This window comes from Saccoglossus kowalevskii, chromosome 18 (assembly GCF_978046115.1).
Source record: "Saccoglossus kowalevskii chromosome 18, keSacKowa6.1, whole genome shotgun sequence".
NCBI classification, from domain to species: Eukaryota; Metazoa; Hemichordata; class Enteropneusta; family Harrimaniidae; genus Saccoglossus; species Saccoglossus kowalevskii.
The window spans coordinates 29,398,822-29,425,737 of NC_140658.1; the positions used below are offsets into that span (position 1 = coordinate 29,398,822).

Sequence of the window (26,916 nt, forward strand, 5' to 3'; positions counted from 1 at the left end):
TAGAGAAAAGCTAAAATTTAAATATCGTGAACAAAATCTAAAAATAACTAAGTGTAGAAAAAAATAAGTTTTAGTTCTGCACCCAGAGTTTCGAATGGTCAACCCCTTAAGCCCTCGCACGATATTTTTTAGGAAGGTTAGGGGGTCTTACAAAATGGCTGCGCCCACGGAAATCTTGATTCCATAGTTGATTTTCTGACAGTTTTCTAAGATTGCAACGCAATATGTCGTAAGCAGTCAAGCTAAACAACTCGCATGACACACAGTGTTAAATGTGTATGCTAGTTAGTGTGGTTATTGCAACACATGCGTCTATTGACCTGGCGACGTTTTCTCGATCTGTTGTCAGTCAACGCTCGTCCTGCTCAAATTACAATCCCCCTCGCATATTCCTTGGAACAAAACAAGCCAATGTCGTCGTACCAAAACAGACGAGGGAGGCGTTACATGAGAGGCGGCGGAAGGAGAAACTTCGGAAGTAGTACTGGTGCCGGCGGCGACGGCGACGGGGACAAAGGAGGAGAGATTGATCATGCTAGGGGCTACGGACCACCCCCTGGGTTGAAAGGGAGAGATATAGGGATGTGGTATGCCCAAAGAGGTCGGCAAAGAAAAAGACAGCAAGAACTAATAGAGGTGAGGGAAAGGGTTCCTTAAGCCCCGCCCATCTGTAAAAGTTTTTTAGAGCCCGGCCCTCACCTATAACTTTAATCCTAATCCTGCCCCTCCAGTGTCCCTCATCCATTTCAATGTACCTTGTATATACCCCATTTTGGGTCGTTTATAACTATTTCGAGGGACATGCATATGGAATTGCATTTGGGGGCTAGAATGTGAGGGTGAGTGTTATGGTTGAAGGGGGCCTTAAGGAACTCGCACCACATACAAAATGTACCTATGTAATTGTATTTGCCCCTCATATAACTACATTTGTCTTAAAGAGGAACATATAAACATAATTTATTAACATAATTTTACAATGTAATACCTAATAGTTGTTAGTGTTATCTGTTTTAACATTTTATTGTATTTTTAATATCTGTATTTCTTGTTATTGTGTTGTTGTTGTTTTTTTGTGTGTGTATGATTATTGACCATGGTTAATGTATTTCCAATTCATTAATTTGAGTCAAATAAACTATACTATACTATACTATACTATACTATACTATACTATACTATACTATACTATACTATACTATACTATACTATACTATACTATACTATACTATACTATACTATACTATACTATACTATACTATACTATACTATACTATACTATACTATACTATACTATACTATACTATACTATACTATACTATACTATACTATACTATACTATACTATACTATACTATACTATACTATACTATACTATACTATACTATACTATACTATACTATACTATACTATACTATACTATACTATACTATACTATACTATACTATACTATACTATACTATACTATACTATACTATACTATACTATACTATACTATACTATACTATACTATACTATACTATACTATACTATACTATACTATACTATACTATACTATACTATACTATACTATACTATACTATACTATACTATACTATACTATACTATACTATACTATACTATACTATACTATACTATACTATACTATACTATACTATACTATACTATACTATACTATACTATACTATACTATACTATACTATACTATACTATACTATACTATACTATACTATACTATACTATACTATACTATACTATACTATACTATACTATACTATACTATACTATACTATACTATACTATACTATACTATACTATACTATACTATACTATACTATACTATACTATACTATACTATACTATACTATACTATACTATACTATACTATACTATACTATACTATACTATACTATACTATACTATACTATACTATACTATACTATACTATACTATACTATACTATACTATACTATACTATACTATACTATACTATACTATACTATACTATACTATACTATACTATACTATACTATACTATACTATACTATACTATACTATACTATACTATACTATACTATACTATACTATACTATACTATACTATACTATACTATACTATACTATACTATACTATACTATACTATACTATACTATACTATACTATACTATACTATACTATACTATACTATACTATACTATACTATACTATACTATACTATACTATACTATACTATACTATACTATACTATACTATACTATACTATACTATACTATACTATACTATACTATACTATACTATACTATACTATACTATACTATACTATACTATACTATACTATACTATACTATACTATACTATACTATACTATACTATACTATACTATACTATACTATACTATACTATACTATACTATACTATACTATACTATACTATACTATACTATACTATACTATACTATACTATACTATACTATACTATACTATACTATACTATACTATACTATACTATACTATACTATACTATACTATACTATACTATACTATACTATACTATACTATACTATACTATACTATACTATACTATACTATACTATACTATACTATACTATACTATACTATACTATACTATACTATACTATACTATACTATACTATACTATACTATACTATACTATACTATACTATACTATACTATACTATACTATACTATACTATACTATACTATACTATACTATACTATACTATACTATACTATACTATACTATACTATACTATACTATACTATACTATACTATACTATACTATACTATACTATACTATACTATACTATACTATACTATACTATACTATACTATACTATACTATACTATACTATACTATACTATACTATTTTAATGGACGATGACAGTGAATTTAGGCTAACTTCGAAAGTGACCATTTAGCTGAACTTGTCTTCACAACATCTGTTCAGATAAAAGCTTATAAAGTAATAATAATTATATAAAGGAATTTATTTGTTTATACGTTTTGATGCTGTTCTTATACATTTAGGTATTGTTCTCATATTACATGCATTATGCATTTATTCCTGCTGGTAATCAAGTTTTAAAATATATTATCGTTAGCCAATAATGTTTTTTTCATAAACACACTGAAAAGGTGAAATAGTTATAATTTAATTAAGCACATAATTTCATCATGGAATAACATTGATGTGTTATTCGGTTCATCAAGCTGACTGTTCTATCAATCAAAACAAGATTCTCACTTTCAAAACAGTCAGAATATACAAACAGTGTGTATGCTTTTGTTGGGTTCGAAAATTGAACACCTGCATGGCAATGTTTTGGTGGGCATTTTTCAATGTAGTACCACTGTGATGCATTGACCAATCAATGCAGGGATATATTCATAGAGGCAGAACTCGTGGGGATTGGAAACCTTGGTAAAAGCCACTGTGACATCATAGAAGCCCAGTGAAAGTCGCTGAACTTGTACAGAAACCTAGTGAAAGTCGCTGTGAGTTCCTAGAATCCAAATGCAAGTCACTGTGTCTCCCTTTTGGAGTCCCAGTGGTTCTCTAAATGATGTACATTTACTTTGCATAACATACTCAATAAAATGTACACAATAAACAGAAACAAAGCACTGTGTCAGTCCAGATACTGACTATGGTGGTGTCAGGGCAACATGGCAGTAAAACAAAGCACTGTGTCAGTCCAGATACTGACTATGGTGGTGTCAGGGCAACATGACAGTAAACCAAAGCACTGTGGCAGTCCAGATACTGACTATGTGGTGTCAAGGCAACATGGCAGTAAAACAAAACACTGTGTCAGTCCAGATACTGACTATGGTGGTGTCAGGGCAACATGGCAGTAAAACAAAGCACTGTGTCAGTCCAGATACTGACTATGGTGGTGTCAAGGCAACATGACAGTAAAACAAAACACTGTCAGTCCAGATACTGACTATGGTGGTGTCAGGGCAACATGGCAGTAAACCAAAGAACTGTGTCAGTCCAGATGCTGACTATGGTGGTGTCAAGGCAACATGGCAGTAAAACAAAACACTGTCAGTCCAGATACTGACTATGGTGGTGTCAGGGCAGCATGGCAGTAAAACAAAGCACTGTGTCAGTCCAGATACTGACTATGGTGGTGTCAAGGCAACATGACAGTAAAACAAAACACTGTCAGTCCAGATACTGACTATGGTGGTGTCAGGGCAGCATGGCAGTAAAACAAAGCACTATGCCAGTCCAGATACTGACTATGGTGGTGTCAGGGCAACATGGCAGTAAACCAAAGAACTGTGTCAGTCCAGATACTGACTATGGTGGTGTCAAGGCAACATGACAGTAAACCAAAGCACTGTGTCAGTCCAGATACTGACTATGGTGGTGTCAGGGCAACATGACAGTAAACCAAAGCACTGTGTCAGTCCAGATACTGACTATGGTGGTGTCAGGGCAACATGGCAATAAAACAAAGCACTGTGTCAGTCCAGATACTGACTATGGTGGTGTCAGGGCAACATGGCAGTAAACCAAAGCACTGTGTCAGTCCAGATACTGACTATGGTGGTGTCAAGGCAACATGGCTGTAAAACAAAGCACTGTGTCAGTCCAGATACTGACTATGGTGGTGTCGGGGCAACATGGCTGTAAAACAAAGCACTGTGGCAGTCCAGATACTGACTATGGTGGTGTCGGGGCAACATGGCAGTAAAACAAAGCACTATGCCAGTCTAGATACTGACTATGGTGGTGTCAGGGCAACATGGCAGTAAAACAAAGCACTGTGTCAGTCTAGATACTGACTATGGTGGTGTCAATGCAACATGGCTGTAAAACAAAGCACTGTGGCAGTCCAGATACTGACTATGGTGGTGTCAGGGCAACATGGCAGTAAAACAAAGCACTGTGTCAGTCTAGATACTGACTATGGTGGTGTCAGGGCAACATGGCAGTAAAACAAAGCACTGTGTCAGTCCAGATACTGACTATGGTGGTGTCAAGGCAACATGGCTGTAAAACAAAGCACTGTGGCAGTCCAGATACTGACTATGGTGGTGTCGAGGCAACATGGCAGTAAAACAAAGCACTATGCCAGTCTAGATACTGACTATGGTGGTGTCAGGGCAACATGGCAGTAAAACAAAGCACTGTGTCAGTCTAGATACTGACTATGGTGGTGTCAATGCAACATGGCTGTAAAACAAAGCACTGTGGCAGTCCAGATACTGACTATGGTGGTGTCAGGGCAACATGGCAGTAAAACAAAGCACTGTGTCAGTCTAGATACTGACTATGGTGGTGTCAGGGCAACATGGCAGTAAAACAAAGCACTGTGTCAGTCCAGATACTGACTATGGTGGTGTCAGAGCAACATAGCAGTAAAACAAAGCACTATTTCAGTCCAGATACTGACTATGGTGATGTCAGGGCAACATGGCAGTAAAACAAAGCACTGTGGTAGTCCAGATACTGACTATGGTGGTGTCGGGGCAACATAACAGTGAAACAAAGCACTATGGCAGTCCAGATACTGACTTTGGTGGTGTCGGGGCAACATGACAGTGTGTCAGTCCAGATATTGACTATGGTGGTGTCAGGGCAACATGACAGTAAACCAAAGCACTGTGTCAGTCCAGATACTGACTATGGTGGTGTCAGGGCAACATGGCAATAAAACAAAGCACTGTGTCAGTCCAGATACTGACTATGGTGGTGTCAGGGCAACATGGCAGTAAACCAAAGCACTGTGTCAGTCCAGATACTGACTATGGTGGTGTCAAGGCAACATGGCTGTAAAACAAAGCACTGTGTCAGTCCAGATACTGACTATGGTGGTGTCGGGGCAACATGGCTGTAAAACAAAGCACTGTGGCAGTCCAGATACTGACTATGGTGGTGTCGGGGCAACATGGCAGTAAAACAAAGCACTATGCCAGTCTAGATACTGACTATGGTGGTGTCAGGGCAACATGGCAGTAAAACAAAGCACTGTGTCAGTCTAGATACTGACTATGGTGGTGTCAATGCAACATGGCTGTAAAACAAAGCACTGTGGCAGTCCAGATACTGACTATGGTGGTGTCAGGGCAACATGGCAGTAAAACAAAGCACTGTGTCAGTCTAGATACTGACTATGGTGGTGTCAGGGCAACATGGCAATAAAACAAAGCACTGTGTCAGTCCAGATACTGACTATGGTGGTGTCAGGGCAACATGGCAGTAAACCAAAGCACTGTGTCAGTCTAGATACTGACTATGGTGGTGTCAATGCAACATGGCTGTAAAACAAAGCACTGTGGCAGTCCAGATACTGACTATGGTGGTGTCAGGGCAACATGGCAGTAAAACAAAGCACTGTGTCAGTCTAGATACTGACTATGGTGGTGTCAGGGCAACATGGCAGTAAAACAAAGCACTGTGTCAGTCCAGATACTGACTATGGTGGTGTCAGAGCAACATAGCAGTAAAACAAAGCACTATTTCAGTCCAGATACTGACTATGGTGATGTCAGGGCAACATGGCAGTAAAACAAAGCACTGTGGTAGTCCAGATACTGACTATGGTGGTGTCGGGGCAACATAACAGTGAAACAAAGCACTATGGCAGTCCAGATACTGACTTTGGTGGTGTCGGGGCAACATGACAGTGTGTCAGTCCAGATATTGACTATGGTGGTGTCAGGGCAACATGACAGTAAAACAAAGCACTGTGTCAGTCTAGATACTGACTATGGTGGTGTCAGGGCAACATGGCAGTAAAACAAAGCACTGTGTCAGTCCAGATACTGACTATGGTGGTGTCAAGGCAACATGGCTGTAAAACAAAGCACTGTGGCAGTCCAGATACTGACTATGGTGGTGTCGAGGCAACATGGCAGTAAAACAAAGCACTATGCCAGTCTAGATACTGACTATGGTGGTGTCAGGGCAACATGGCAGTAAAACAAAGCACTGTGTCAGTCTAGATACTGACTATGGTGGTGTCAATGCAACATGGCTGTAAAACAAAGCACTGTGGCAGTCCAGATACTGACTATGGTGGTGTCAGGGCAACATGGCAGTAAAACAAAGCACTGTGTCAGTCTAGATACTGACTATGGTGGTGTCAGGGCAACATGGCAGTAAAACAAAGCACTGTGTCAGTCCAGATACTGACTATGGTGGTGTCAGAGCAACATAGCAGTAAAACAAAGCACTATTTCAGTCCAGATACTGACTATGGTGATGTCAGGGCAACATGGCAGTAAAACAAAGCACTGTGGTAGTCCAGATACTGACTATGGTGGTGTCAGGGCAACATAACAGTGAAACAAAGCACTATGGCAGTCCAGATACTGACTTTGGTGGTGTCGGGGCAACATGACAGTGTGTCAGTCCAGATATTGACTATGGTGGTGTCAGGGCAACATGACAGTAAACCAAAGCACTGTGTCAGTCCAGATACTGACTATGGTGGTGTCAGGGCAACATGGCAATAAAACAAAGCACTGTGTCAGTCCAGATACTGACTATGGTGGTGTCAGGGCAACATGGCAGTAAACCAAAGCACTGTGTCAGTCCAGATACTGACTATGGTGGTGTCAAGGCAACATGGCTGTAAAACAAAGCACTGTGTCAGTCCAGATACTGACTATGGTGGTGTCGGGGCAACATGGCTGTAAAACAAAGCACTGTGGCAGTCCAGATACTGACTATGGTGGTGTCGGGGCAACATGGCAGTAAAACAAAGCACTATGCCAGTCTAGATACTGACTATGGTGGTGTCAGGGCAACATGGCAGTAAAACAAAGCACTGTGTCAGTCTAGATACTGACTATGGTGGTGTCAATGCAACATGGCTGTAAAACAAAGCACTGTGGCAGTCCAGATACTGACTATGGTGGTGTCAGGGCAACATGGCAGTAAAACAAAGCACTGTGTCAGTCTAGATACTGACTATGGTGGTGTCAGGGCAACATGGCAGTAAAACAAAGCACTGTGTCAGTCCAGATACTGACTATGGTGGTGTCAAGGCAACATGGCTGTAAAACAAAGCACTGTGGCAGTCCAGATACTGACTATGGTGGTGTCGAGGCAACATGGCAGTAAAACAAAGCACTATGCCAGTCTAGATACTGACTATGGTGGTGTCAGGGCAACATGGCAGTAAAACAAAGCACTGTGTCAGTCTAGATACTGACTATGGTGGTGTCAATGCAACATGGCTGTAAAACAAAGCACTGTGGCAGTCCAGATACTGACTATGGTGGTGTCAGGGCAACATGGCAGTAAAACAAAGCACTGTGTCAGTCTAGATACTGACTATGGTGGTGTCAGGGCAACATGGCAGTAAAACAAAGCACTGTGGCAGTCCAGATACTGACTATGGTGGTGTCAGGGCAACATGGCAGTAAAACAAAGCACTGTGTCAGTCTAGATACTGACTATGGTGGTGTCAGGGCAACATGGCAGTAAAACAAAGCACTGTGTCAGTCTAGATACTGACTATGGTGGTGTCAGGGCAACATGGCAGTAAATCAAAGCACTGTGGCAGTCCCAGATACTGACTATGGTGGTGTCAGGGCAACATGACAGTAAAACAAAACACTGTCAGTCCAGATACTGACTATGGTGGTGTCAGGGCAGCATGGCAGTAAAACAAAGCACTATGGCAGTCCAGATGCTGACTATGGTGGTGTCAGGGCAACATGACAGTAAAACAAAACACTGTGTCAGTCTACTTACTGACTATGGTGATGTCAGGGCAACATGGCAGTGTGTCATTCCAGATATTGACTATGGTGGTGTCAGGGCAACATGGCAGTAAAACAAAACACTGTGTCAGTCTACTTACTGACTATGGTGGTGTTGGGGCAACATGGCAGTAAAACAAAGCACTGTGTCAGTCCAGATACTGACTATGGTGGTGTCAGAGCAACATAGCAGTAAAACAAAGCACTATTTCAGTCCAGATACTGACTATGGTGATGTCAGGGCAACATGGCAGTAAAACAAAGCACTGTGGTAGTCCAGATACTGACTATGGTGGTGTCGGGGCAACATAACAGTGAAACAAAGCACTATGGCAGTCCAGATACTGACTTTGGTGGTGTCGGGGCAACATGACAGTGTGTCAGTCCAGATATTGACTATGGTGGTGTCAGGGCAACATGGCAGTAAAACAAAGCACTGTGTCAGTCCAGATACTGACTATGGTGGTGTCAAGGCAACATGACAGTAAAACAAAACACTGTCAGTCCAGATACTGACTATGGTGGTGTCAGGGCAGCATGGCAGTAAAACAAAGCACTGTGTCAGTCCAGATACTGACTATGGTGGTGTCGGGGCAACATGGCAGTAAAACAAAGCATTGTGTCAGTCTAGATACTGACTATGGTGGTGTCGAGGCAACATGGCAGTAAAACAATACATTGTGTCAGTCCAGATACTGACTATAGTGGTGTCAGGGCAACATGGCAGTAAAACAATACATTGTGTCAGTCCAGATACTGACTATGGTGGTGTCAGGGCAACATGGCAGTAAAACAAAGCACTGTGTCAGTCTAGATACTGACTATGGTGGTGTCAGGGCAACATGGCAGTAAAACAAAACACTGTCAGTCCAGATACTGTCTATGGTGGTGTCAGGGCAACATGGCAGTGTGTCAGTCCAGATATTGACTATGGTGGTGTCAGGGCAACATGGCAGTAAAACAAAGCACTGTGTCAGTCCAGATACTGACTATGGTGGTGTCAGAGCAACATAGCAGTAAAACAAAGCACTATTTCAGTCCAGATACTGACTATGGTGATGTCAGGGCAACATGGCAGTAAAACAAAGCACTGTGGTAGTCCAGATACTGACTATGGTGGTGTCGGGGCAACATGACAGTGAAACAAAGCACTATGGCAGTCCAGATACTGACTATGGTGGTGTCAGGGCAACATGGCAGTGTGTCAGTCCAGATATTGACTATGGTGGTGTCAGGGCAACATGACAGTGAAACAAAGCACTGTGTCAGTCCAGATACTGACTATGGTGGTGTCGGGGCAACATGGCAGTAAAACAATACATTGTGTCAGTCCAGATACTGACTATAGTGGTGTCAGGGCAACATGGCAGTAAAACAATACATTGTGTCAGTCCAGATACTGACTATGGTGGTGTCAGGGCAACATGGCAGTAAAACAAAACATTGTTTGTTTCAGTCTACATACTTTGTGATTTCCCCTGACTTGTGAAATAACGTATAAATACATACAGTATACATGTAATTGATCACATTCTTTTATGTTTCCCAAAGAGACCAACTGTACAAATGGACATGCATAGAGTAGAACATATTGAAAAACTACTACATGATGTACAGACTGAAAAGGATAGAAAGACAAGACCACAGAAATCCATGTCTATTATTCCACCAGCTGAAGATGATATCACCTTTAGTTATTATGGTCGATCCTTGGAAAAAAATGATAGAGTTGATGAAGATTTGAAAGATGCATTGGCTGAAAAGAAACTACGTAATCAACGATATAAGAAAATGATGCAGTTTCGGGAAAAGTTACCAGCATTCAAAAAGAAACAGGTACTTTTTTTAGAAAATATGTTACAAGTCTTAGTAAGATGATGCCATCTTTTTAAAAATGATTTTGAAAATACATAAATTTGAATTTTATAACTTTCCCAATACTTCAGAGTCAGTAATTAATTATTAAAAATTTCACAGAATAAAATTGATTGCATGATTGATTTCCCAAATTCATAATGAAGTAAATATAAGTACATTGGTGGTGATACAGTGTGTTTGCTTCTCATAAGGAAGGTTGGGGTTCGATTCCCAGAGCTGAATAAATCAGAGTAGTCTGCCCTGCTTTCCAAAAATGTAACAAAAACAAAACAAAAAACGTCAAGAGAAACAGCAATGACGTCAATATCAGGAAATGTGACTTGCATGAATGTATATCCAATAAAATAGACCAAATAAAAGAAAAATAGTGTCTTTTTCTGTTACCTGACCTTACCTAGAATTTACATACCAACTCTATATGGCTTAGTCTTTTCCACGAAACGAAATGAAACAAAATAAAACGAAACGAAACCCTAACCCTAACCTTAGATTTTGAACGACCTCAAACATCGTCACGTCCGTATTTCACAGTGTAAAATTTTCTCCGACATTATTGGGTTAATGAAAAAAAAAATGCGAGTTAGGGTTAGGGTTAGGGTTTGGGTTTCGTTTCGTTTTGTTTTGTTTCGTTTCGTGGAAAAGACTAAGCCACTCTATATCTAAAGTTGCCACTAGAGGGTGCTCACTTCCTGTTTCTAGCTAAATATGCATGACTAATTCTTCCCACATGCTTGCAGGGCTCATACCACTAATTTAAACTCCATAGACAACAATGTTAACATATGACGAGATTGCTATATGAAAATGATAAACAAGTTGAAAACATGGCTCAAAATGGGAAATCAACATGACAGTAATCAACCACATGAAAAAAACTAACAAGTTGGCCAGCTCAAACTCTTGCAAATCTCAGGTAAACAAGACACGCCTACTGTATTTAGATTGCACCTAGAGAAATCACTGGAAAAACACCAAGATTAGAACATCCAAATACACACAGAATAAACCCACAGGTACACAGCCGCTAAGTAGTAAACAAAGGACCACATGTTGGTCTCACCTTTGACCCAGGTGATCACGCTCTCAAACAGGGAGCACCTGAGAAAAAAAATATTTAAAAAATTTCATTGGTTCTTGCAAGGCATTTAAATCGGGGGCTACGAGCAGCCATTGGTTGATTAGTGGCAACCATTGCATTATAAGAAAATGAAAAGCTGTACATACCCTATTTTTGTTTTTCAATGTTACCAGAGACACACTATGTTATTTGGTCTAACTATTACTACCGCACTGGTACATGTATATTGCTCCTAAGTGTTGTCTTGGCGATTAAAGCTGCACTTGGGCATCTATTTATAATGCATGATCTTTCAAACTCAGATAAAGTGTCATGTATGTTAATAGGTCTCTAGGTGGTAGTTGAGCGTGGTAACTGAGTGTCTCAGTTTTTATGAAGATACGAGTTGAACGTACACTCACTTTCAAAAGTAAGTGTGGTGCTAAACAACTCAAGTTACCACGCTGAACCACCTAGAGACTCATTTACATACCTCAAAGTGTTGGACAAAATACAAGTGGCTTTGTCATTAACATTGTGTGTGTGTGTGTGTGTGTGTGTGTGTGTGTGTGTGTGATATTTCTACTATTATCAGATACCTGTTATCTGTGCTATATATGTACTCTCTGCTTTTATGCATACAGTTCCATGTCCAATTCATTGTAGGATTTACTTGATCTGATCGAGTCCAGTCAAGTCGTGGTCATTAGTGGTGAGACTGGATGTGGTAAAACTACACAGGTATATTGTCAGTTAATTTGATTTACTACTCGGTCATAACAGGACTAATTTTATTGTCATTCTTAATTAAAATGGAATCTCCAAAAATCAAGTTGAGTCAGCTTGTTGATTGCTGGGATGTATGTATGTGATTGGCTTAGTCTTTTTCATGAAACGAAACGTGAAAAAAAACGAAATGATATTAAACCAAAATTTTGAACGACTTCAAACATCGCCACGTCACAAAAATAAATTTGTCGAGAATATTTAATTTCCACCTCTTTTTCGCCTACTTTGTAGCTCGATTGATTTGTGCTGACATGACGTGACAGCCATTTTGAAATTGTTGAACACTGATGGCGCTATCCATTTTGTGTTTCACAGTGTGAAATTTTCTCAGATATTATTAGGCCAATGAAAAAAATGCGAGTTAGGGTTAACGTTTAGTTTCGTGAAAAAGACTAAGCCTATGTGATCATATAGGCACAAACAAATTTGATGATGAAATTTGATTTGGCATGATTACCATCCATTGTACGCCTACTTTGTTTATAAAATGTGAATTTCATTTCACCAAATTACAAAACTAAGATGTTTTTCAAGATCACTATATCAATGTACAAATTTCTGTTGCATCAATGACATCCCAGTGAATTAGCACTAGTTGCATCACAGAAAATCATTATGCATCAGTGACGCATCATATAATATAAGGTTATTACGAAGATACCTCAAAGTATGCACGAAGACAGTACAGCGGGAGTATCGACCGACGCGCAGCGGAGGTCGATACGACAGCCTACTCTCTGAGTGCATACTTTGAGGTATCTTCGTAATAACATTATTATACGTCTTTTCCTACCAAGGATACATCATGGGAATGCCGAAATCTAAAAAGTTTAGAACAGAATCAGCGAACTTCTTTGTACGGAGTCCGGTCAAACCCTGGTGGCAGCCATGTTTGTTTTTATTATTAGACGACGCTTACGCACGTAATCATTCCATATTTGGAATTCGCATTTCCTAATATGGTAGGATGAAAATACCCCCAAAAAATACCCGAAAATTACGGCACGCTGTAACTTATGGCGTTACCATGACAGATGTATAATAATATCATATCATATAATATCATATTTATCATTGACTCTCAGAATTTCATCCAGTTTTGTAATGTAAAAAAAAACATGTACATGATGAATACTATTGGTTGTCAGGAATTATTAGGAAATATTATTTTTTTTTATAAAATAATATTTAACATCGATTTGTATAGAAATTGTTGCATAAAGGTTTGTATCAGACTTGGTAAATATCTGAATGTTGATGACACATGTTCCAATCAAGAATTATGCAACAATGTTAAAACCAAAAAATGTGATTCAATTTTCATCCATATTTATTATGTAAAACAACCTTACACAAATTAAGTTGAGCATTTGGCATCAACCAGTACTTTAATTCATTGTGAATATAATTTTATTCTTTCATCTTATTATTGTCAGGTGGCTCAGTTTATACTAGATGATTATATTGAAAAAGGAAAAGGTTCTATGTGTCGTGTAGTGTGTACGCAGCCTAGGAGAATTAGTGCTGTATCTGTAAGTGCAAACAACAACAAATAACAATGTCTAAACAGTTTTAGCTTCAAAGTTAGTATTTAGAGTATCATTGATGGGGACTCTAATTTTGATAAATGTCAACTGCGAGTTCTGGTCTAAAAAATAGTGAGATGATCAGTGCTATAAAATGTTATTATTTAGTTTTATACCATACCATAGAATTTGTACCCATCAATGTAATTCTCTTTATTTTGAAAAGAATACCAGAATGTGAAAGCCATTTAGCTTTTAGTTTTGAAATTGCAGATTGATAGATTTGTCTTGTATTCTGAATACCAATTCATTTATGTAGATGCTATTTACTATTGGATGTTAAAAAATGTACAAATCACTATATGGTTTTTTGCTCCACTGTTGACTTTGTCAAGTGAGCTTATCATACGAGCGATTGTCCGTCATCGTACGTGGTCGTTGTCCATGTCAACTTTTTACTTTTTCAACTTCTTCTTGTAAACTACCTGCCTTGTTGTTTTGATACTTGGTGCATACATGGCTGCTTTTTAATTTTTCAAAATGTTTGATACTTAAATCATTGCTTGTATGTGTAAAAAAGTTCTGCGTTTCAAGTTACATTGTTGTTTATGTGGAGTTCAATTATAGTACTTTTATACTAATACATATAATTCATAAAAGTAAGAAATCCATGCAACCATAATATTTGGATAATACATCTGCAAGCTGTCATCCGCCCAGGCGAGTCTTAAATCATGGATCTGAAGCTGATGCCATGCTGTTTTGTTTAATGTCTGTTAGGTAGCTGAGAGAGTTGCTGAAGAGAGAGGGGAAACAGTTGGTAGTGGTATGAGTGTTGGATACCAGATCAGATTAGATTGTAAACTGCCACGAAATCAGGCATCCATACTCTACTGTACAACAGGAATATTGTTAAAATGGCTTCAAGGTGATCCGTAAGTGTGTTAGTAATTATTCCATTGTCAAACTGATCTCTTTCACATTTATTTGACATTTTGTACAGCATTTGCCTCAAACGATATCAACTAGCATTACGTAATATGATTAATTTTATATTAAAATAAGGCAAAAACAAAAAATTTCACAATTCAGTTTATAGTTTACTCAGCATGCAAACTTTAATTACTGCTCACCATTACCTGATTGATGAAGTCAGAAAATATAAAATGTTGAAGCCAAAAATAACATAATTTAAAGCTGGATAACACTTTACTTATGCTTGTAATGTCTTAGAACATTAGCAGCACTGCCAAAGCTTAGTGGTCGAATTTTACACATTTTTTTTGTATCTTTCATAATTCAACAACATTTCTAGAAAATAATCTGGAAAAAATGATGTACTTTTCATTAGTGAATGGTGCAGAAGTTGACTTAGGCTTTCCATGGGTAATTGCTTTTTTCCATATTTCATTAAAATGTTGATCAAAAATGCCAATAAGTCAAAATAAGTAAAAATGTGAGCGAGAAAATTAAAAAATAATAAATAAATCAAACCCTTTTAATGTATGTACCCTACTTGACAGTATATAATATTTCAAACTAACATGGAAAGATTGTGATTATCTTTTTTGACAGGTTATTGAATGGTCTGAGTCATGTAATCTTAGATGAAGTTCATGAGCAAAATATTATTTGTGACTTTCTGATAATTATCTTACGGGATCTGTTACCACTCAGGTTGGTGTATTTTTTTTAGCTCCGCTGTCGACTTTGTCGAGCGGAGCTTATCATATGAGTGATTGTCTGTCGTCCATGTCAATGTTTTACTTTTTCGACTTCTTCTTGAAAACTACAATCCTGAATGCTTTGATACTTGGTGTATATGTACCTTGGGTAGACCTCTCTTAGGTTTGTTCATTTCATGTTGATATCTTCAATTCTCTAATTTTGGTGAATATTTTTGTCATTTTTGGTAAAAAGTGATATTTTCGACTTCTTGTTAAAAACCGCAAGTGCAAATGCTTTGATAATACATATATAGGTACTACATGTGGACCTCTCTCAGATTTGTTCATTTTGTGATAATATCTTCAATTCTCTAATTTCGGTGAATATTTTTGTCATTTTTGGTAGAAAGTGATATTTTCGACTTCTTGTTAAAAACTGTAAGTCCGATTGCTTTGATACTATACATATTGTTCATTTTCTAATGATGTCTTCAGTTCTTTAATTGAAATGTGCATTGCTAACAGCGGAGCTATCTCAGCCAATAGGCTGCTTGTATTACTAAAACTGTAAGAATGTTACTGTTAGCCTTGTGGTTCTTGTACTGTGTGTCTGTGCCACAGACTGATTGACAAGGCCAAAGCCATTGGCTAAGATTCATTCACTAATGGATATGAGCGTCAGCGAATATCTCTATGTGACTGTTTGACTTTGCTGAGATAGTTCATTAAATTGGTATTACCGATATGATTGGCAACACATTCGTGTAGTCGTAAACATGGAATATTTTCATTCTGTGGCAAAATATGCTAATGGCTATAAGCAGTTGCCATTTGCATGTGAAAAAAAAAATAATCAGAAGAGACAACCAAGTGGCAATCAACGTTAGAAACTGTTACCTGGAGCAAAATATTATTTGAAAATAAAAACAAACGTTTTGAGGCTCACATGCATTTCTTCTAATACAATACTGTATGTTTTGTTTCTTTATTATTTCCAGGCCTGACATGAAGTTGATTCTTATGAGTGCAACCGTGAATGCTGAACAGTTTTCTAGTTATTATGGCAATTGTCCTATGGAAACCATTCCAGGATTCACATTCCCAGTAACTGAATACTGGGTGGAAGATGTACTGGAATTCACAAAGTAATATAGATAATATAACCTTGAAAGTACTATTTGGTGGCTTTGTTGCCTAGGAAATAGTTCCTTAAATCTCCCTCCAACTCCTAACCCTAACCCTAACCTGAACCCTAACCTTAACCCTAACCCTAACCCTAACCTGAACCCTAACCCTAACCCTAACCCGAACCCGAACCCGAACCCTAACCCTAACCCTAACCCTAACCCTAACCCTTCAGCCCTCTAATGTAATTCAATATGCTCCTCCAAATAACTATACATATCCTGAAGAGGGGCATAAATAAATAAAATAGGGGAGCAGCCCTGAACTCTTACGATTGCCGATAACAGAAAGTCCAATATTTTTCTCAGTCAAAATTTGCCATTTTTGTTTGACGAAAATGTAATATGTCTATCTTTCCCACAATGCAAATCATGTTTCAATGTTGCATGCTTGCATTTGTATTCATCTTGATCTTATCATTTGTGTTTTGTAGATACCGTCCAGCACCAAAACCAGAGAGATTTAAAAAGAAACACTGGAGGTTTATTCGAGGTAAGAGGAAGCGAGAAGAAGAACTGAAGATGGAGCAAGAGTATGAGGCCAATTTTAATGAATATTTACAGTCAATTGAAGGAAGGTAAGGGAAAGTGAACTAAAATCATGTGATAATTCATTTGTAATTTAATCATTGTCAATTCACTCTCTTAAATTAAAGGGACATAAGCTGCTTTTTTGTTAGTTCCTGTTGACAGTCAATATGAACAAATGTTGTGGTGATGTCTGTATGTTTGTCTGTGCAGCAAATGCGTGAATGCTATCTCAAGAATCAGTGATCAGATGAAACTGAGCAATTGCAAAACCTGATTAGGTTTGGGTACAAGGTTTTTAACAATTATCGGTACAAAAATTTGCATACGAATGGAATTTTCATTTTAATTACCGAGTATATTACAAGAACCAGTGCTCAGATTCACATGAAACTCATGTTATATACTATGAAACAATTGCAAGATATTACAAGTGTTGTTGATAATGTGTGTTATTAATATCTTTAATTAGTATCTGAATTGAATTCTTGTTAACAATGTTCAATACATATTGCACTTAGTGTAAGTTTCAAAGAGTCAGAAATAATTAATATACAGTCATACATTATGAAACAATTGCAAGACGTGTTATTGTTGTTGGTAATATGTGCATAATTAATTAGCTTAATTTAGTATCTGAATCAAATTCTTGTAGGCACATTTCAATATATATTGTAAGTTTTAAAGAGTATCACAGGCAGCTCTGAAACTTTCATTTAGCTTCGTTTTTTGTGTTCCCAGCATCCTTTGCATGCCTTCTTGTCTGTGAGTTTCTTTTTCCACATGTACATTGTACGTACAATTAATGTTTTCCCATAATGCACTTGCATGGCATAAATATTTGATAATGGTCCATCTTTCGTTGGAGTGGGAAGAAATTTGTTTATCATCTCGTACTATTTTTAACAGGAATTGTCAAATTTTTAACTGAATATGATTGTAATTGTAATTGGTTTTTAATTTGATCTCTCATGATCAGGAACCAATGAGAATTTGTGTTACAGGTTGTTTTTTTAGTAAAACAACCCATCTCATTCAGAGAAAAGCTACATGAACGTGACTTGCATAGGTCATCATTCAGATGTAGTTGAAAGTTTTCAATCAGACTGTCAATGACTGATTCCAATCTCTGTATTTACCAATAGTTAGGAAAACAGATTTCGTAATTGTAAAGTTAAATTATTTTGCTATGAAACAATAAATAAGCATGCTCAAAAATCTGTGAGTGCACTCAAGAAAAAAAAAGTGTTTCATGTTTCTGTTAGAGGGCGCTATACTAATGTTGTAATAAACTGATTGTTTGCACAGCAATGAGACCATGATTTGTTGATGTTAACCCCTAAATAAAATCTTGTATGGTCTCTGTATTTGTAGTTATTCACCTGAAGTATTAGAAAAAATACAAAACATGGATGATGAGGAGATCGACTATGATTTAGTTGTTGAAGTCATCAGATATATTGCAATCAACAAGGAGGTGAGTAATGAAATTGCAATTCTTTGCATAGTAAATAGATCATTTGCATAATAAGAATCAAAATCTGGACAAGTATTTTTTTCATTAGCTTTTTGATACTAATGGTTCAGATAATATTAAATTGTACACAGATATTGTACAATGTATGTAATTCGTGGAGGTTAATTAGCTTATATTTACTAATTATCATATTCACCGTTTATTTTTTTGTTACATGTAGCACCATTAATGTTTCATCATTCTGATTTACAGGAAGGTGCTATTTTGGTCTTTGTTCCTGGATGGACTGATATAAGTAAAATAAATGATAAGCTATTGAGACAAACAATGTTTAAATCTGGTCCATTTATTATCATACCGCTTCATTCTCTGATGCCAACAGTCAACCAACGACAGGTGAGGGAGATGTTTTCCTTTTGTACTTACACTCTGATGAAACTAGACATAGTTTGTCATCATTCCATGCATATCCAGCTATATTTCTGTGAATGGTTTTCAACACTGCTGCAGGGCATGTCACTTCACTTGCCTATCACTCACAAATCAAAGCCTACTTGAGTTATTTATCGCCTTTCAAATTCAAACCATTTTGAAGATATTTTAAAAATTTACTGGTAGCTCTCCTAATCAGCCATTTTTAACTTGCCAGTCATTTTCGAAAGCCAAGACACAATGCTTTGAATTCAGTAATCTTATGTATCTTTATAGAAAGTGTTACCTGGCAATCAATATTCATAATAATTATTCCAAATACTTGATGTGTAATCATTCGTATTTGAATCCCAGGAGGTAGTACAATGTGAAAAAACAAAAATACAGACAGTGGTATCTAAATGCAGCAATAGTGTTATTTAGTTGAATTAGTAATAAAACCCAAGTATTTGTCTTTTACTGAAGTGTAATAAACCGCAATAAATTTTGTCTAAACAAGCATTGTTTTACATACGTATAGAACACTGGTTGTGACTGAACACCACTCCTTTGAATATTGTTTTCCTTCCACAATTATTGTACTGTAGATATTCCAGACACCACCCGCTGGTACACGTAAGATCATTATAGCGACTAACATAGCTGAGACTAGTATTACCATTGAGGACGTGGTTCATGTGGTCAATACTGGCAAAGTTAAGGAGAGTAATTATGACGTGAAAAACAATATATGTACATTGAAACCAGAATGGATCAGTAAAGCTGCTGCTAAGCAGAGAAGGGGCAGATCTGGCAGGTAATGATTTTAAGATCATTAGATTCATCGACACAAGTTATTTTCAAATTCAGTTCAAATTTAGTTGAGGTTGTGTCATATCAAGAAAACTTTTTCCCCATAGACTTAGGGAGTCTTTTTTGTTTACCTACCAGTACTCATGAATACATTCAAGTAATTCTCAAGATTTGATTATTTGTTGGCACTAGTTTATGTATCAAGACCGCTCCCCTAGATTAGTGAAAAAGGTTTTTAAAAATAGTTTTTCATCAAACTTATTGCATCATATTTTTTTTAAATCCTTATATTTTAGTAGTTCAGTAGAGTCACAGTGACCCAAGATCAGTTTAGGCTTTATTTGTGATTGTTAATTTACATAATATTCGAAAGATCGATTAAGGTTATTATATCTCAAATAAAACTGTGTTATCAAAAATTATGTTTACTAATACAAAAAGGCTAATCACGTACATGTTAGATTACAGGGACTAGATTGCAATTGTTTTACGTTTTATTTTACAATTTATTTACCAACACAACACAACTCAAAAAATTAAATATCAGATGATCTAATTAGGTCACTTCAAGGTCATTAAAACAAATTAAATTATTTTTGGGTAGTTCCCGGTCAGACACTGTTCGCAAAAGGTGACTTATGGATTGACCTCTGTATCTTATATGCATACATCATACATAATATTATACATATGCACATCAATTTGTTGCATAATCTGATTCAAGATGGCCGGATAGCAACCATTTTTGTGCTGAAAAATCATCAAAATCAAGCATTTATGGCATTCTGGAACCGTATCTCAGTTGTTTATGGATGTATTTCATTCAAACTTGGTACATACATTAGATATTATTGGTTCTTGATGAATGTCATTTTGTTTTTTCAGATCAGGTTCAAAATGGCTGACCAGTGGCCATTTTGTTCTAATTAATGCTGTTCCAGAACAATTTATCATTTTAATGTTAAAAAATCATCTTAATCAAGCATCAGCTTCTGGATCCATATCTCTGATATGTTTATGTTCAAACTATATTACTATAATCAAAACTATATCTTAAATTATATATCTTAAATTTGATAACTAATAGGAACTCTGCCATGCATGGCTTGTTTAAAATGATTTTTTTCTCAGCTTTGTTGGCCCTCCCTAGTGTAGTGAGAATTTCTCACTGAGGTTATTGCTCTGGCCCCATAACTCATTGTTTATTCTTCATCAGAGTGAAGCCAGGTTTCTGTTACCATTTATTTACTCAACTCCGTGCTCACATGATGGCTGACTACCAATTACCAGAGATGCTCAGAACTCCATTAGAGGAAGTCTGTTTACAGATACGTGTAAGTCAATTTTTTCTCTTGTAACAATTGAATTCCCATTTATTTATTTGCAAGGTTCATTACACATCACACTGTTTTTATACCTTCATATTATAAATCCTTGGTATTTTTTGTTAAATTTTCATGTTAATTTGTAGTAAACAATAGTTTTCACATGTCAGCTTTTTAGCTCTGCTGTCATCATAGATGACAGAGTGGAGCTGTTCATATAGTTGATTGTCTGTCGTCTGTCTGTTGTCCATTTGTAACAATTATATTTTCATGACAATAGTACCAAGTATAATTAAAATCAAGAGTGCTATGATGTAAATATTCTCAGTTAAATGTATGTTATCATTTTTGTTCAAGTTATTAAAGCTGGGCCATATTGAAGAGTTTCTGAGTAAAGCAATGAATCCACCACCAGTTCAAACTATCATAACTGCAAAATATAGTCTGAAACAACTGGTAAGTACAATCATATGGGTGCATATTGCTATACATTAGATCAGATCATAACATTTTATTGTTATGAAAATTGAGCAATATTTACTGGCGGTCTATGATACACTGTAACTATAATCTACTGCCCTGTGTGCCATAATAGAATGGAATTGGTTCTGCATTCACCTCCAGCTTACTCAGTATCTCGCATACAATCAACTCTTTTTATTCGCACTGTGGATCATTCATTCATTTAATAAATAAATTATTGATATATTGCTCCAAGTTAAAGATTTGAATTTCTAGTAATACCAGATACTGTCTTGACTAATTTTAAAATGGTGAGTGATTTCTACTGCAGTTGTTCCGTCGCTTCATTACATATTCACATGTTAAATAGCAGTGGTCAGACTCCACGCAGCATTACGTTATGCATCTTAATAATCTACATTCCCAGAATGCCTTGGATGATGAAGAGAACTTGACACCCCTTGGATACCATCTTGCAAAGTTACCTGTGGAACCACGTATTGGTAAAATGATACTGTTTGCTGCAATGTTTTGTTGCTTAGATCCAGTACTCACAATTGCTGCCAGCCTTAGCTTTAAAGATCCATTTATAATTCCTCTGGTTAGTAGTCCATGTATACTTTTATTCCTTATTATCATATTATTCCTTATTATCATACACATACAGGTGTGGTTCTCAAAGTTCCACGAGTTTTTATCACAGCAATATGATAATGTCAGACTGAATAAAAACAATATTTTATAACATGTATTGTAATAAGTTGAAAACCATCATCAGCTGCAATTACGCATCCCCTAGTAAGTCGTATGCAGACTCATCACGCTCAAACTTAAACATTGCATGCATTTGTCTACACCTGTATCTCAAGACATGTCTGACCCAATCACGTTCAAACTTTAATATTGCATGCATTTGTCTACACCTGTATCTCAAGACATGTCTGACCCAATCACGTCTGAACCAATAACATTCAAACTTTAACATTGCATGCATGTGTATACACCTGTATCTCAGAAATGTCTGGACCAATCACGTTTAAACAATCTTGGGATGAATATGCAATTCTAGTTGCATGAAATTGACAGCGATAATGCTAGCCTATAACCTTGTATGTATCAACTAGCTTTACAAACAAGTGATATCAGATGATAAACTTCAATCATTATCAAAGCCATATCTTTTCCAAAGTTTCTACATTTAGCCAGTTTAAAGCCGGGGGGGGGGGGGGTCGACATATGCCTCCGACAGCTGTAGCATGTCATTGTTTACAGATATTTGTTTGCATTTTTTAGTTTGTATTTATTCATGAGCATACATAGGTAATACTTTAAGTGTTTTTACATGCTGTCCAATTACATGTACATGTAGTATTGAAATACGTTATTACAGGGTAAAGAAAAAGAGGCAGATGCAAAGAGGAAATTGTTATCGAGAAATGACCAGAGCGATCACATGATGCTGTCATATACATTCCAAGGATGGGAAGATGCAAAACAGCAAGGTCAAAGGTCACAGCAAAATTACTGCTGGGACTATTTCTTGTCAAGCAATACTCTTAAGGTGGGTGACATTGTAGCAGAAGCTCTTAATTATTCAGTCTTAGTAGTCTTGGTTAATTAACCAAAGCACATGCACTGAAAAGAGTTAACAGTTGATGAAGACAACAAACTACACAACAAACTTGCCCTTGATGTGCATGCAGGACTAGCATTCCTACAATCAGAAAGTTTAATAAACAGACTCTATTCTACCCTATGTTCTAACAATTTCAGATGCTGGACAATATGAAGACTCAGTTCTGTGAATATTTATGCAATATTGGATTTGTATCAAACACACAGAGTAAACAAGCAGCAGCCAATACAAACTCAGGTACATGTTTAAACAAATTTATTTTCACTTGTACATTAAGTTAGATATAGTAAATACAAAGTCGCATGTGTTTTGAGTGAGCCGTGCCTTGATGGTGTCAAATTGTAGGCTGTGATGGTGACAATTATCTTTCCACTCTGTGTTCTTTTTGTCTTTCTTGTCTCCATATTACCACTACTGGTTATGCCAAGACACTACTTAGTTTTCATTGAGTAAAAGTGATCATAACTCATAGTTTAGGTTAGATTAGACAGAGTGTGTACTCTCAGTGTGAATGCACGGAGCTAATTACCGGCATATTAGTACAGTGTGTATGTATGTGTGAATTTTGCTACTAAAGTATGTGTACATGGCAAACTGTAACATCCATACTTTTTACATATCTGTTGAATTACAAGATAAAATATTACACCAATTAATTATCAAATAAATAGTTGAATTGAAGGTAATGGGAGCCAGTAAATAGCAAACATGTATAACGACATCCAGTTTTCCCCCAATCCTGATGTACATACAACTCAATATTGAATATTGTGTGGATGTGTGCATATTAAGTACCTCATTTGCATTAATAACTACTAACTATCATATCTATGTTCCACTATTTTTTCTGGATTAATAGATAATGTAAAACTAATTAAAGCTGTAGTATGTGCGGGGCTTTATCCAAATGTTGCTAAAATAGAAACTCAAATGTCAAGGAAAAAAGCATTTTCCCGGTAAGTATTTAATTTATGTTAAAAAACGATATTTTGTATTTTTTTCCCATGAGGTAACCATTGTATTGTGTATTTCTAACTTTATAACAAATATCAGAATTATATAATATGGTTTTCAACATTCACTACATACTGTATCAGGGACTGCATTTTATTTGTCTGTACTTATTCTAATGTATTATGTTGCCTTTGTAAGAGGACCACGCCTAAGTACTCAGCAAGATGGACGAGTCAATTTGCATCCTAAATCAGTTAATTGTGATCAACAACTGGACGGCAAATGGTTGATATATCATCAGAAAATCAGATCAAATGGAGTGAGTAGTATATGTATATGTATGAAGTTCACTGTCTTGAACATAACAAACAGTAACAAAATGAAAAATCATCTAACATTTCCAGTGTTGCATGATGTTGGAAGTTAATATACTGTGAGATTATTATGAGGATATCGAAAAGTATGCAGGAAGAAAGTACAGCGGGAGTATCGACCGACACACAGTGGAGATCGATGCAATGGTCTACTGTCTGAGTGCATATTTTGAGGTATCCTCGTAATAACATTATTATACATCTTTTCCTTCCAAGGATACTACATCATAGGAATGCCGAAATCCAAAATGTTTAGAACAGAATCAGCGAACTTCTTTGTGTGGAGTCCTGTCAAACCCTGATGGCAGCCATGTTTGTTATAGTTATTAGAGGACGCTTACGCACGTAATCATGCCATATTTGGAATTTATATTTCCTTATATGGTAGGATGAAAATACCCTGTAAATTACCGCAAAATTACGGCACGCTGTAACTTATGGCATTACGGTGACAGATGTATAATAATATAAGTTAATATTACTATATAAATGAAGTATTTATTGCATTTGTACACGTATGATGTGTTTGATAATCAGTGTGTGATTTCGGTTTCGTTTGCATGTTTAAAGAATTCTATGCTATGTACCAGCTGATACAACAGTTTGGATTGGGTGTAGAAAAACAGTCCCAATCATATCAGTGGTGGTATTTTATGCTAAATGTCACAATTGTGCACCATGGTTATGTGATAACTATACACTGTTTTATTTTTCCCCCTAGATTTATCTACATGATAGCAGTGTTATAGAACCATATCCCTTGTTATTCTTTGGTGGTGATATAACAATGGGCAAAGACGACACACAAGATGTTATCAGAGTAGATGACTGGATTGTATTCAAAGCATCTCCCACGATAGCAACTCTTGTCAAGGTAGTTATCAATGATATAGATATGCAAGTTTTCTATCTGTGTACATTAATCTGTGATGAAAATCTAATTCTGCATGTCAATCAAACTCATTTCTGTTGAAACAATCACATATACACAAAATGTATTTAGATGCCCTGAAATTCATTGAATTTCTAACAATTTGTACGTATTCATATTCATACATCAAATTCATTAAACAAAACTACATCAAATAATTAAACACAATAGTTCTGAGACTCCAATAAAGCTTCATGAATGCGCAGTCCCTAAAAAAAAATACAAGAATTTTTTCATAATGGAAGACAATTTGTCTTTCTGTATTTTATGAGAAATTATATTCATACTGTGTTCTGTTTTTTTGTTTTTAACAAATCAGAAACTAAGGATTGAACTTGATGAACTTTTAGAATCTAAAATCACCAGCCCTGGAATAACTCAGTGGTGTCATGACAACAAAGAAGGCAAAATAATGAATGCTATTGTGGATCTGCTTACAATGGAAGAAGATCATGATAGACAAAGTACTGGGTTCCGGGGTCAAAGTTCAACTAATTACAGGGGTCATAGTTCACACCACAAGAAGTGGGGTGGGTACTGAGTTCTTTAAAACAGTCATTGTAAATATTTCAAACTTAAGCTGTGTCTGAGGACACTGATGTTACATATGAGCATGTGTTTATCAGAAACATGATTCCATTTTATAAGAAATTGTCAATAACTTTATTTTTGCCTTGGAATATCTGATGTGTGTATAAAATAGGTAATTTTAACTGATAAGAAATTACAGATTTTAGAATCCACGTATGATGATCTTTTCCTTTGTCTTTTTTTTTCTGAAAATATGTAATAGTTTTAAAAGAAGAATTTTAGATTGTCTGGAGGATTGTGATTATAACCATATTTCGCTGTCCAGTAACAGAATATATCAAATATAAATTATGTTGTTCCAGTCGTATCACAAATGCTAATTTCTTACCGTGATGATTATTTTGTTTCACAAACACCAAACAACTAATAAATTGTTGAATGTCTTGCAGAACAGGAAAACAAATTGGGGATTATGTATTATATTGCATAGTTTATTGTTGGTAACCATTCTGAGTGAGAGATTTAATTTGCATACTATTTTCTTATATTATAAGCTTATATTTGTCTTGTTTAATATGTAAATTATGCCATCCAAATTATACAATTTATGTTGGTATTCTCTATA

At 36.1% G+C, this 26,916-nt stretch overlaps 1 protein-coding gene across 1 annotated transcript; it reads left to right on the forward strand.

Moving 5' to 3' along the window:
* The first annotated feature begins 138 nt into the window (after positions 1-138).
* Positions 139-26,754, forward strand: LOC100369781 (ATP-dependent DNA/RNA helicase DHX36-like). Its single transcript, XM_002737534.4, has 20 exons — positions 139-636; positions 10,300-10,584; positions 12,350-12,424; positions 13,909-14,004; positions 14,779-14,933; positions 15,574-15,675; positions 16,664-16,810; positions 17,284-17,427; positions 18,752-18,854; positions 19,107-19,250; positions 19,874-20,082; positions 21,295-21,412; positions 21,761-21,859; positions 22,293-22,466; positions 23,256-23,426; positions 23,639-23,738; positions 24,361-24,457; positions 24,654-24,774; positions 25,551-25,703; positions 26,080-26,754. Exons 1-20 carry the CDS (start codon positions 307-309, stop codon positions 26,299-26,301), a joined length of 3,045 nt encoding a protein of 1,014 aa, XP_002737580.2. The 5' UTR covers positions 139-306; the 3' UTR covers positions 26,302-26,754.
* Positions 26,755-26,916: the final 162 nt, after the last annotated feature.